The sequence below is a fragment of the Empidonax traillii genome, unplaced genomic scaffold (genome assembly GCF_003031625.1).
Source record: "Empidonax traillii isolate 1590-97213 ecotype Southwest subspecies unplaced genomic scaffold, ASM303162v1 scaffold223:size1722714, whole genome shotgun sequence".
Lineage (NCBI taxonomy): Eukaryota > Metazoa > Chordata > Aves > Passeriformes > Tyrannidae > Empidonax > Empidonax traillii.
The window spans coordinates 989,319-1,001,590 of record NW_020955416.1 but is presented as its reverse complement, the minus strand read 5'-3'; the positions used below and the strand labels follow the sequence as shown (position 1 = coordinate 1,001,590).

The 12,272-nt window shown below is 44.5% G+C and overlaps 1 protein-coding gene across 6 annotated transcripts in view; it reads right to left on the bottom strand.

Moving 5' to 3' along the window:
- NCKAP1 (NCK associated protein 1) overlaps window positions 1–5,995 on the bottom strand; it is a 61,466-nt gene extending 55,471 nt beyond the window's left edge. For 4 of the 6 annotated variants that reach the window (XM_027887878.1, XM_027887882.1, XM_027887881.1 and 1 more), the window contains exon 1: window positions 5,851–5,958. In XM_027887878.1, coding sequence (XP_027743679.1) covers window positions 5,851–5,958 — 108 coding nt within the window. Of the gene's footprint in view, window positions 1–5,850 lie in introns of all 6 variants that reach the window. The other 2 variants (XM_027887879.1, XM_027887880.1) reach the window with 1 other exon arrangement.
- Between the last annotated feature and the right edge of the window lie 6,277 nt (window positions 5,996–12,272).

The following is a 12,272-nucleotide window of genomic DNA, read 5'->3' as shown; positions in this document are numbered from 1 at the left end:
CAACCCCAAAGTATATACTTTATTTTATATCTTAGTATATCTCTACTCAGAGATTCAACCCATTAAAATGCAAACTCACATGAAATCAGAAGAAAAGGCTAAAAAGGACCTTGACAAATTGCCTATTTCTTCTCCTGTTCCAAAGCAGGATCAACTGTATCTGTGTTGCTCCTGGGAGATGTCTGCCAAATCTTTACTTACAGGTCTCTAACAGGCTAAATTCAAAAACATTCTTAGTCTTTTCCAATATTTAATTTAATTTTCCAGTATTTAATTTCATTTAATCCATTACTTTTTGATCTCTGGTCATACTGAATGGCACAAAGTATTCCCCTTCTCTCTGTAGCAGTCCTAAGTAGTTAAAGAATTGCATCACTTATTAACTCACTTAAAAAAAAAAAAAATCCCATTTTCTGAATGGGTGAAATTTTCTCTCAGTACTCTCCTCTAGACTTTCTCCATTTTGCCCACACCTATCGTGAAAAATGTGTTTAATCAGATGTGTTTTGGATGCATCTCAACATATGCCATGCAGAAAAAAAAGATTACTTACTTCTTTTTCATCTTATCTTGCTCACATGTGTATAAAACCTCATGTCATCCCTGACTTTTTTCAGCAAAGCTTAGTCTGCTCACATTTGCCCTGGCATGTCCCCAACCTTTCCCAGCTATTTTCTGCAGCCTTGCCATCTCATTACTTCAGATCTGAAATTTTGCTGGGCACCTCAGAGGTTACAATCCTACCTGCTCAACCACCTCCAAATTTATTAACCATACCTACAATTTGTTAAGCTCAAACTGAACTCCAGTTAGGTGCTGTAACTTCTCCCGGTTTCCCACCTATAAATTTATTAAGTACAGTGTAGCCATCGAGGTTGTTAATGCCAGAGTGACTGGAACCAGATGGAAGACACGCCCCAGGGAGACCCTGCTGATCCAGTCTGACAGTGAGATCTTCACAACTGTTCCCTAACATGGTTATCCATCTGCTTTCATCATTACAACTTCACCCAGATTTGCACTTCCTCAGATTGTCCGTGAGAACAATCAAATGAGGTCATGCCAGCAGCCTTGCTAAGGTCAGTGTGTAAAGTATCTCCTAAGCTGCCCATACTACAAACAAATATACGGGTTTGACACTGTCTGTACAGTGATTAACTCACATTGTCCTCTTGGGTGTGTAGCACCTGTTTAAGCACTTGGTTCTATTAATCAAACAGGGGGCAGGTGAAATGCAAAGGATAAAAAATTAAGAGAAGTTTCACCACCACAAAACTTGTCCTAAATGTTAGTTAATAAATAATGTCTTAATAAAAGAAAGCAAGGCAATGGGAATGCCTTGTCTATTCTGAATCTAAAATGAGAACTGTTACAACTTTTCAGGTGTATCTTCTCTGCACACAACCTTAATCTCCTGCAACTAAAACCAGATTTGTTTTTGTGTCAGCACATGATGAGACAAATGAACAGTGATGGAGGCACATAATTTGTACTTGTAAGCCAAAAAAATAAGGTAAGATAATTATGGGCATCTACTTTGGATGTGAAAGAATTATGATGTGATATGGTATTCCCAGTTTGTGTTTGCTTCCTGAGCAAAGGAATGTGGTTTTTTTTCCAACTGCCAGCACTGTGAGTTTGTTTGGGGCTTCCTCCTATGCTTATCAGTGGGACAATGTTCTGAGCCATCCCTCCAAGATCACAGACACAAACACCTTAACCTGTAAAGAACTGCTGACATCTATGCTGCCCAAGACACTTCCCAGTGAGCTGCAGACATTCCCTCTCCATTCCAACCAACCTTACTATCCAAACCCAGATTACTGGTCAGCTTTTCCTCTCAGCTCAAAGCTCTGGACTCCAGCGCAGAGCTCAGTGTCAAAAGAGTGATCTAATCCTACACCCTTCCAAACTTCAGAGCTCTGCAGATTGGAAACTTCTCCACGGCTTCCAGTCACCTAAAATCTCTCCTAGTTTTTTCCTGAAGAACCACTCTAGTGCCTCAGCAAAACAGTACACTTTATCAACTGCTTCTATTAATTAACCAATCAACTGGCTTTAATAATTTCTAAGTTTAAGTAGTAACATCCTAAATATGTGTAAAAATCCAATATTCCCACTATTACATCTTTTAAGAACTAACTGGCAATCACCTGCTAAATTATTTTAAATCTGGCTTCACACCAAGCTCTGTGCTGCTAACATAGGACTGGGACCACATTTTTAGTTTGGAATGGTAAATATGAAGTCAGCTAAAACCTCTGCAAATATTTATTAAGTTCCTTATCTATGACTTCAGTTCAGTTATGCAGTTCACATCTAAGAATTCATTTAAGATTCTCTTTTTTCAGATACTATGTAATCACCAGAGTTGGGAAAGTCAAAAAAATTTATTTCCTTAATGATATTTTAAGAAAAAAATCTTGCAAACAAACATAAAGCCTGTACTGTGAAAAACAACAGAGCACCGGTAGCAAAGCAATTCATGCTAAATAACAGACTCATCAAGTTTGATTAACATATACTCTAAATAATTCAAAACTTTCACTTTCATCCCTAGCAGGTCTGTTGATAGTAGCACTGCTGAGACATTCTTCAAAATCACCCTTCCTAGATTTGCTCTGGCTAAATCTGTACTTCAGGTATTTCAAGATGAAATCTTTCATTGTAAACACATCCCGGTATCCAAGGGCTTTATAAACAAACAAAAGACAGGCCCAGAAAAAACAAGATTACTTCTCTGCCACCACCACCACTCTCCAGCAACGCTCTGAGCTGTCAGCACTGGCAGCACTACAGAGAGCTCACCAACACAAGCATGGTCTGCTCTGAAAGGTAACCATGAAATTCAAGCTTCACCTGAGACACCATGACATGAAAAACCCCTGCTGTCTTTGATTTATAGAGTTGTAGTTGTAGTGACGGACTGACAAAAGAATTACAGGGTAAATAAACAATAATGCAAACCTAGATAACTGAGGATTAATTCTTAAAAAGCAGAAGGAACAAACCAGGAGAGAAACCACAATGGTAAGAATCCCAAGTCCAGGACTAATATTGGTCACAAAGCAAAAGAGACAGCTGAAAGCAGCAAGCAAAGGGTCATCCTTCGAAGCAACAACAACTACAAAAAGTCCACATCTGTACAGATCTGACATGAGTTTTGTCTCATCATCTGCTATTACCTTTCTAACTCCTCTTTTCATATTTTCCATGTCACTCTCAAAGGTAAAAGAAAACATACACTCAGATGCTCTGTCTTAAAAACAACAAACTTTTAACTGTTTCAAAAGATAACAGCAGCACAGAAGGTCAGTAAAAGGGAACTATGAACAATTAACAGCTATAAGCACAACGACATCAAAACTGAAATTTGAATAGGAAGATTAAGTATAAAAGTTTCTAACTGCTTCTAGCAACTGCTGTGACTCCTTGGGAAGTAAAATTTTCCTGCTTCGTTTCTAAGAGTCAAGAAAATTCTTAATCCTTGAAAATCTCTCTTCTCTAGACAGCATCTACAGCAATCTGTAAGGCAGCTACGAATACTTCAACCTCTCACTTCCTCTTATTAAAAGTAAGTCTTAACCATTTCCTTTAACCACAAAACCACATATTGTGTGGTTCTCTCTAGTAACTTGAGTTTCGATATCATATTTAAGGAAGAATCTATGAGAGAATTTCAAACAGCAGTTTTGGAATTGAACGATTTCAGAAAGGCAAAAAAAAAAAGAAATAAAGAAAAAGAAAGTGTTCCAAACAGCCAGTTATGCTGCAGCTGGGCTGAAGAGAGACCCACAATAAAACACAGTAGTCAGTCCTAACACTTCTGGGCTCACCATCAGAGCTAACCAGTTCCCCCTGTCAAGCAGTACTGACTGCAGCTAAAGAAAACAACTATTTAAATCATAACTCACTACATGAATACACACTGTTCTGCCTGGGACATCTCCAGATTTGCAAAAATACACACAACAGTCAAGACACTTGGTCACACCTCCCCCCTCTCTCTGTGCAAGGCCTACGCAATTTTGGACTCAGTTCTTGGAACTTGCAGGAAAAAATGGTGTCACCTCCAGTGCTGATGCTCCCCTATGGAGAGCCTGTCCACCTGCATCACTTCACTGACATGAGGAACAGCAGAAGCTACCACCATATGGGCCAACATGCTCAGGACTGTGCCATCCAAACATGCCAAGCATGTCTGTAGGCACTGGAGCGCTTAATAGGAGGAAGTGTCCCTGGGAATGAAAACAGAGCCTGCACTCACAATGGCTTAGGCACAGCCATATATGAAGACGGGTTTTAATTTTTCCTGTCCTGTTTCCTGCCCCCCCCAAAGCAGGGCCATGCTCAGGCAAAATTCCCCTGGCCTGTTTTTCACCTGGTATAATTCTCGCCAAGTGTAACAAGTGCACACACAAACGACTTCCCCGTTTTGATGGTTTTCCCCATAAATAGGGAATTTCTGTTGTTAAAAGTGTAACTAGATTGTTACCATTATTAAGCTGAAATGATTTTCCAATGTACAAAGCTGCAAACTAAAAGGAACCCTTTGGAGAGTCAGGAACTTGCAATAATTTAGTCAGAACGCTTTATTTACGTCAGCGAAGATTTGCAGAAAACACTGAAGCGCACATCAAACACTGAAATGGCTTTGGATGCCTTCTGAATACTTCAATCACTTGGGTTGGTGGTTTTTTTGTTGGAAAAAACCTTACTTAAAAGCCACAATGCACTTGGTAGCCCTTACTACTTCTAGAGTACAGGTCTCCCACGTCAACAAAACTCTTGGACAAAACAAATCCTTGAGCTCAGATCGGTAAGGCAGAGTCACTCCTGACAGAAAGCTGTTTCCTTAAGTCAGAGAGATCAACTAAGCACCTAAAACTCTCAAACTCCCTGTGCCATTGCAGTTGAACCCAGCATGGGAATAGGGATGAGACTTTAATCGGGAAAGGTGTGTGTGCTCGCTGCTCAAAGGTAACAGCTAACGTTTTCTTTGAAGTACGAGAAACCCCTCAGAAATATTCGTGTAGAAGGCAAAGCAATAAAATCTAAGTAGTATTCATTACTGGAAGTGGACTAAGCGGCCGTACACTTTCAGATGATGTATCACACGTTAGGAAAATGAAGCTGGGAAGGATACATGAAGCACCCGGCACAGGAGGGGGCCATGAACTACGTTCTTCCCTACAGGAAAGGACAACGATTACTTCCCGAGGAGAAATGAACCGAGCACGGAGGTGGGACCCATCCCTGCCTCAGCAGCGAGACCTGCAGCTTCCTGCACGGCCGAGCCGCCTCACCGAGGCCAAGACCGATCCACTCCCTTCGGGAGCAGCTCCAGCACCCACGGCCGCTCCAAACACCCGCTCCATCTCACGCCGGGAGCTGCTAAGCAACCGCGCGCCTCGAACTTATCGAAATTAAACTTACTAATTTTACCCCAAACCCCTTTTTTTTCCCCTTCGGTAGCGACAGGTTTCGGCGTGGGAAAAGCCCGGGCGGCGCTGCCCACTCGCGGCTCCCGTGAGTCACGCACGGCAGCGGGGCGGGAGCGGCTGCGGGGCCGCGCCGGGACCAGGCCCCGCTCCCGCGGCCGCCGCCAGCACCGGCCGGGCCTCCTCCATCCCTCCCTCCGCCCCTCCCGGAGCGATGCGACGGCCGCAGGGCAGCCTCGGCCCCCTCCCCGGCCGGGCGGCGGCCCCCGCCCAGCCCCCCGGGCCCCGCCGCTAGGCCGCGGCACGGCCGGCAGCGCCGCCAGCCCCGCGCAGCGCCGGCCCGAGCGCCGGTGGGCACCGCGCCGGGGCGGCTCCCCGTCCCCCCCCTCCCCGCCGGGGCCCCCCGCACCTTCTTGATGTTGTAGAGCCGGGTGAGCATGCCGACGCCGCGGTCGTTCAGGATGGTGAGCTTCTCCGCCAGCTTCTGCTGGCTCGGCTGCAGCACGGCCCGCGACATCGTGGCGCTCCGCGGCCGCCCCCGGCGCTCGCAGCCCCGCGGCCGCCGGCCCGGCCCGGCCCGGCTCTGCCTCCCGTCCCGTCCCCTCCCTCCCTTCCTTCCCCTTCCCTTCCCTTCCCTTCCCGTCCCCTCCCGCCCGGCCGGCGCTGGAGCCTCCGCGGGGCGTGGGCACGGTCACGTGGGGGGCCTGGCGCGCCCCCTGCGGGCGGGCGGCGGCGGCGCCGGCTGTGGGCGCTGCGAGGGGGCTCTGAGGGCGCTGTGAGGGGGCTCTGAGGGGGCTCTGAGAGGGCTCTGAGGGGGCGCGGGCCCGGCCCCTTGGGGGGGGGGGCACAACCGCAAGGAAAGGCCGTTCTTCTGCAAGGTTTAAAAGTTGTGGGTGCCCCATCCCAGGAGGCCACAGAATCATAAAATAATAGAATCATAGTATCTGAGCATGGTTTGTGTTGGAAGGGACCTTAAAGGTCATGTAGTTCCACCCCCCTGCCATGAGCAGGGACACCTTTCACGAGCCCAGGTTGCTCCAAGCCCCGTCCAGCCTCACCTTGGGCACTTCCAAGGATGGGGCAGTCACAGCTTCCCTGGGCAACGTGTTCCAGTGCCTCACCACCCTCGCAGTAGAGAATCTAACGTAACTTTTAATTTGAACTCATTCCCTCTTGTCTGTCACAACATGCTCTTGTAAATAGCCTTGCCCCCACCTTTTCTGTAAGTTCCCTTCAGGTGCTGGAAGGGTGTTCAGGGCCAGGCTGGATAGAGCTCTGAGCAAACTGGTCCAGTTGAAGGCATCCCTGCCCATGGCACAGGGTTGGAACGAGATGGTCTTCAAGTTCACCTCCAACCCAAATCTTACTGTGATTCTATGAAAACCCCCTTTTTTACTTAATGAACTCCATTTTTTCACTTAATGAACTCCATTTTTTCACTTAATCGATACCATTTTTTTACTTTAACAACGTGTAAGTCCTACGCTTTGGCCGCAATAACCCCCTGCAGGTCTTGGGCAGAGTGGCTGAAAAGCTGCCCAGCAGAAGAAGGCCTTGGAGTGCTGGTCACAGTGACTGACCATGAGCCAGAGTGTGCCCAGGTGGCCAAGAAGGCCAAGGGCACCCTGGCCTGTGTCAGAAACAGGGTGGCAGCAGGACCAGGGGAGTGATTCTGACCCTGTACTCAGCACTAGTGAGGCTGCACCATGAGTGCTTTGCTCTGTTTTGGGTCTCTCACTTCAAAAAGGACATTGAGATGCTGGAGTGTGTGCAGTGAAGGGCAGTGGAGCTGCAGAAGTGTCTGGAGCACTTGTCCTATGAAGAGCACCTGAGAGAGCTGCGTTTATTTAGTCTCAAGAAGAAGAAGGTCGGGGAGACCTCATCATTCTCTACAACTCCCTGAGAGGAGTCTGTGGTGAGATGGGGGCTGGTCTCTTCTGCTGTGCCTGCACTGAGAGGACCAGAGCAAAAGGCCTAAAGCTGAGACAGGGGAGATTCAGATTAGATATTAGAAAAAATGTCTCACTGTTAGGGAGGTCAGGCATTGGAATAAGTTGCCCAGGCAGGTGATGGGGTAGTGTTTAAGGAACATCTGGATCTGGCACTGAGTGAGATGGTTAGTGGTTTAAGGGTTAAAGTGGTGGTGCTGGGTTGACAGTTGGACTGAATCATCTTAAAGTTGTCTTCTAATCTTGAAAATTCTATGACTTTTAGCACTGCCACTCACAAGACTCTCACCGTTCCCCTGGGCTGTCGTTCTAGAGCAATGTATGGCAAATTCAGAGAAATACCATTTCTCCAATTAGGTGAGTCACATTGCTGCTATTTTTCCTCTGGAAGCCACAGGAATTAAAAGCATATATTTTTAAGAAATGGTGAGCTCTCCATGCCTTGAATGTCAATAAGAGACTGCCAGGAGAGCCATCCCTCAATGCAACCTGTTAGTGAGGCGGTTGCAGCACTGAGCAGCGAGCGCAACCAGCTGGGTTGCAGGGCTCTCTAGTCTAGGGAATGAGAGATAGGCTTAAGAATTAACCTTCTAATCTCATTTTTTTTATAATGGAACCACCATCTGTGCCTTTTTTTGCATATTAATACTTCTATTTAATTTTCGGTTTGCATGCTTGCATTAGAAATCAGAATCAGACTGTTTCAGTCCTTCAGATATTTTTAACTAATAGATTTTAGAAAGCAGAAAAATGAATGTGAGAAGCCTAAATGAAATTAAATTGTTACTGACCTCCCTCTTCACTTTAGCACTTACAAGTTAATTTATGATTCAGAATGAAACCAGGAAGGAAGAACTTGGAGTTCTAATCTGAAGTCTGCTATTGAGTCATTCTTTGGCCTTTATCAGATGATTTTCTGCCTCAGCCTTGTGTCCAAGAGTCAGGAATACTTAGCAACAACATTGTAATGATTAATTAGGTTAGACCTGACCTTTCACTACCGGAGTCTATGGAAAACATCAGAAACCTTCAAATTGGCATTTAAATTTATAAAGCATAAAATGCTATGTGATCTCAAAGTATTTAATGAGTAATATCTACAATAGTATTTTACACAAAGCATCTTCCTCCTATTATAAATTATTTTTCAAATATAAAATATACTATTTCTAGTTGAAATAAAGGTGTTTCTCATGTCCTTGTACTGCAAAATAGAATCATGGAACGATTTGGGAAGGGACCGTAAAGAGCATCTTGTTCCAACCCCCTGCTGTGGGCAAGGACACTTTCCACTATCCCAGATTGCTCAGAGCCCCATCCAGCCTGGCCTTGGACACTGCCAGGGATGGGGCAGCCACAGCTTCTCTGGGCAACCTGTGCCAGTGTCCTCTTAGTAAAGAATTTCTTCTTAATATCTAATCTAAATTTACCCTCCTTCACCTTAAAGACATTTAAGAACAAATAGTATTGCTGAAAGCAATTTTTTTTTTGTTCCTCACCTACAGCTAACACAACAGCAGCCGATTTTTAATTCCACATTGAATTATTTTCCAGTCCTGTGGGGTGTTCTGGGAGTTTCAAACTGTAACAATCAAAGAATTTGTTATTTATATCTGGCCAAGCAAGTGGAATGACATCAACATTGTGACAATCTGTTGGGAGTTTTTTGTGCATCACAATGAAACATCCATGACTTAACATCGTAATCTTTCTTTCTCTGAAAGTAATAGAAACAGATGATCTGAATTATCACTGCAGTGTGGCTACACATGGACTTTTAATAATATTCTTGGTCAATGTGAAGGTGTGTGCTGAAGCACTCAGTGGTTTTGTCATCACTTTCAATGGCAGCAGGGTAAAGCCCATGCTGTCATACTGCTTTTGCTGCAACTTCAGGCAGAAACTTCGGCAATACATGTAGATTTTCCAGCAGGAAGATTTATTACATATTTGGTTATAGAAATTTCTGAACTATACGATCTGGGTTCACCAGTCTAGCAGCAAGCATAACAATAAAGTGGAAATACAAGCTTTGTCAGTACCAGCATAGCTCTTACAGGTGTGGCAAAATTAAAAGGGCAGAGTAAGGCTAGCAATTATTTTTAAAACACACAACTAGTATTTGCTTGATGATTTATTAGTTATTACAGTTTTAACAGCTTTCTATATTTATTCCAAAAGTACGAGTTTAGGGCAAGTTTCAGATAGCACTTCAGATTTAGCTCAAACTCAGCTCTGCTCCTTTTAAGGTCAGTTTTCTGTTCAGTTCAGGGTTAAACTGTGTTATTCACTATGTGGCTTTCAGACAGCAATGAAAATCACAGTCTCATAGAATGGCCTGGGTTGGCAGGGACCTTAAAGGTCATCTCAATCCAACCCTCCTGCCATGCAGGGGAACACCTTCCACTAGACCAGGTTGCTCAGGGCTCCATCCAGCTGGTCCTTGAACACTTCCAGGGATGGGGCATCCACATCTTTTCTGGGCAATCTGTTAACATGTTCCTGTGCCTCACCACCCTCAGAGTAAAGAATTTCTTCCGTGTATCTAACCTGAATTTCCCCTCTTTCAGTTTGAACCCATTCCCTCTTGTCCTTATCACTATGGTTCCTGATGAAAAGTCCCTCTCTGGCTTCCTTCAATACTGGAAGGCTGCTATGAGGTCTCCTTGCAACCTTCTCTTCTGCAGGCTGAACAGTAAACAGGGATGTTGTGGACTTTTCTAGCACTGCTATTTTAAAACCTGTAATGGGCAATTTACAACTGCAGAGTAGGCTGTGTTGCCACCTAAGCCTGTCCCACTTACACTTGACATCTCTGTAGAAGTATTTACAAATATATACATTTTTTCCTTTCCTGTCAGTTCTTGCTTGGTTTAACTTCTGGCTGGGGAGCTGTTCAAGACTCCATGGGCAGGATTTTCAGTGCAATGACAGACACCAGCTGCACTCGCTGTGAGCGATCCAGCACAGCCCACTGCATGGCCTCTGCCCCTTTGTCCAAAGGAAGCAAAGATGCAATTTTTACAGACTCATTTTGTTCAGTATTTCCTTTTCAGGTAAAAACAAGTCAAAACAGGAAGACAAACTGTTATTTCAACAGACCAGAATTTTTAAATGGTCCTCATAATCCCAACTATTTGGTCACACTACAGTATTTATCTGTTAATAATGCATAAGTATTTATGACATTGTTGAACTTGCATGGAAAGCATACAAGCTGAAAAATTTACTACATGAAGGCTATAATGCTGTTGAGAGACCCTAAAAATGTAATAAATAGCACTGAACAAACACAGTTGCCTTTGTCAGACAGATGCTTAATCTTAACTTATGCTTAGAGGAGCAACGGGTTCAAAAGACCCATCAAGCTCACTAAACCAAGCTGATAGATTGATTATATTTTCTTGATAAATTCAAACCCTTTTTACTATTTAATCCATCACAAAGCCAATGTGTGTGCAAGTTCCTATGTTCTCCTTTTACCTCTCACTAAAGGTATCTGGGCATTATTTTAACCAATTTTCCCACTAACATGCAAGCTCATGTGTGTGCCAGCTCCCTGCTGAATTCTGTGCGTGTGTTGGAGTCCTTCTGGCTGAGGCTGTTGATGGCACACTGCACTTGCTCAGAGATACCAAGCCTTTGAATGTAAAAGAACGTGGACATAGGAGAGGGAGGACAGAAAGGAGGGGTGCAAATCCAGTTTGAAACTGATGATGAATCCCAGAGCAGCTCCTCTCTCCTGAAGTGCAGACACCTGCCAGTTTGAGAATGCATGAGCACTCCTGCTCATACTGGAGGGACAAGAACGACAAGTCTGCTCCAGGACTTCTAGCCTGACACTGCGTGAATGGGGCTTAATCAGTGGAGAAGCTGGTCCTTATCAGCATTTGAGAGCCAGCTTTCTTGCTGTGTCCCAGGTCCATGACTCACCAGTGATGTTTAACCGGCAAATCAAACGTCAGCCCACTGGCTATGGAAGTTTGGAAGCAAGAAGAAATTTGTTTACATGTGAACTATCAGCATGGCTAAACAGAATGAGCTTAGAGAGCATTGGTGGGCTGAGATTTGGCTTGTTCCAGCCTGAGGCACTGCTTAATTTTAAAGGAAGAATCAACAGGATAAATTAGTTCCAATTGCTTAGTTTCAGGGTTAGGATTACAGTTAACTCTTACAGAAACCACTGAACAAATGGATTAGAGTTTTCTCATTGGCTGTGAAACAAAGTTTAGGAGGGCTGTCAGAATGGGTCACCCAACTAAATTAAGTTCTTGAACTGATACAAGTATAAACCTTAAGTCAGGCTTCTAGGCAGGGTTACATCACCAACTTAAAAAAACCTGGTAAATACTGAAATCAGAAAGGGCACTGGATCAGGACTCCACCTACATTAGAAAGGGCATTTTATTTACAGTTTCCTTACAAGCTGAAGAGTCAAGAAGAAGCAGCAGTGATATCCAAGATGTTTGTGAGTCCATTAAATAGAGACAGAATGCTTAATTGCCTTCAAATCTTTATCACAAGATGAGTTAGCCTATGCTAACTTCCCATGGTCCAGAATAAACTACGAGAAATCCACTTTAAAAAAACAACCTCTGACCTTCCTGGTTGTGCACTGATGCTGGCATACAGATGCCAGCTGGTCAAATGAGCCCCATCACGGTGGTCCTGCACACAAGAAAACTGAGGGGCTTCTGTTGGGCCCACATTTGTCAGTACCTTCATCTACCTACAGAGCCTTTTTTGGCAGGCACATACCAGCTCATGTGCTCTGACCTACTTTCTTCAGCCTCTGTTACACTTCTGTCCTAGAAAAATGGGGGTAGCACCAGTGGCTACAGTTAGAAATGTGCCAAAATAACCTATGAGAGGTTGCTTTGTC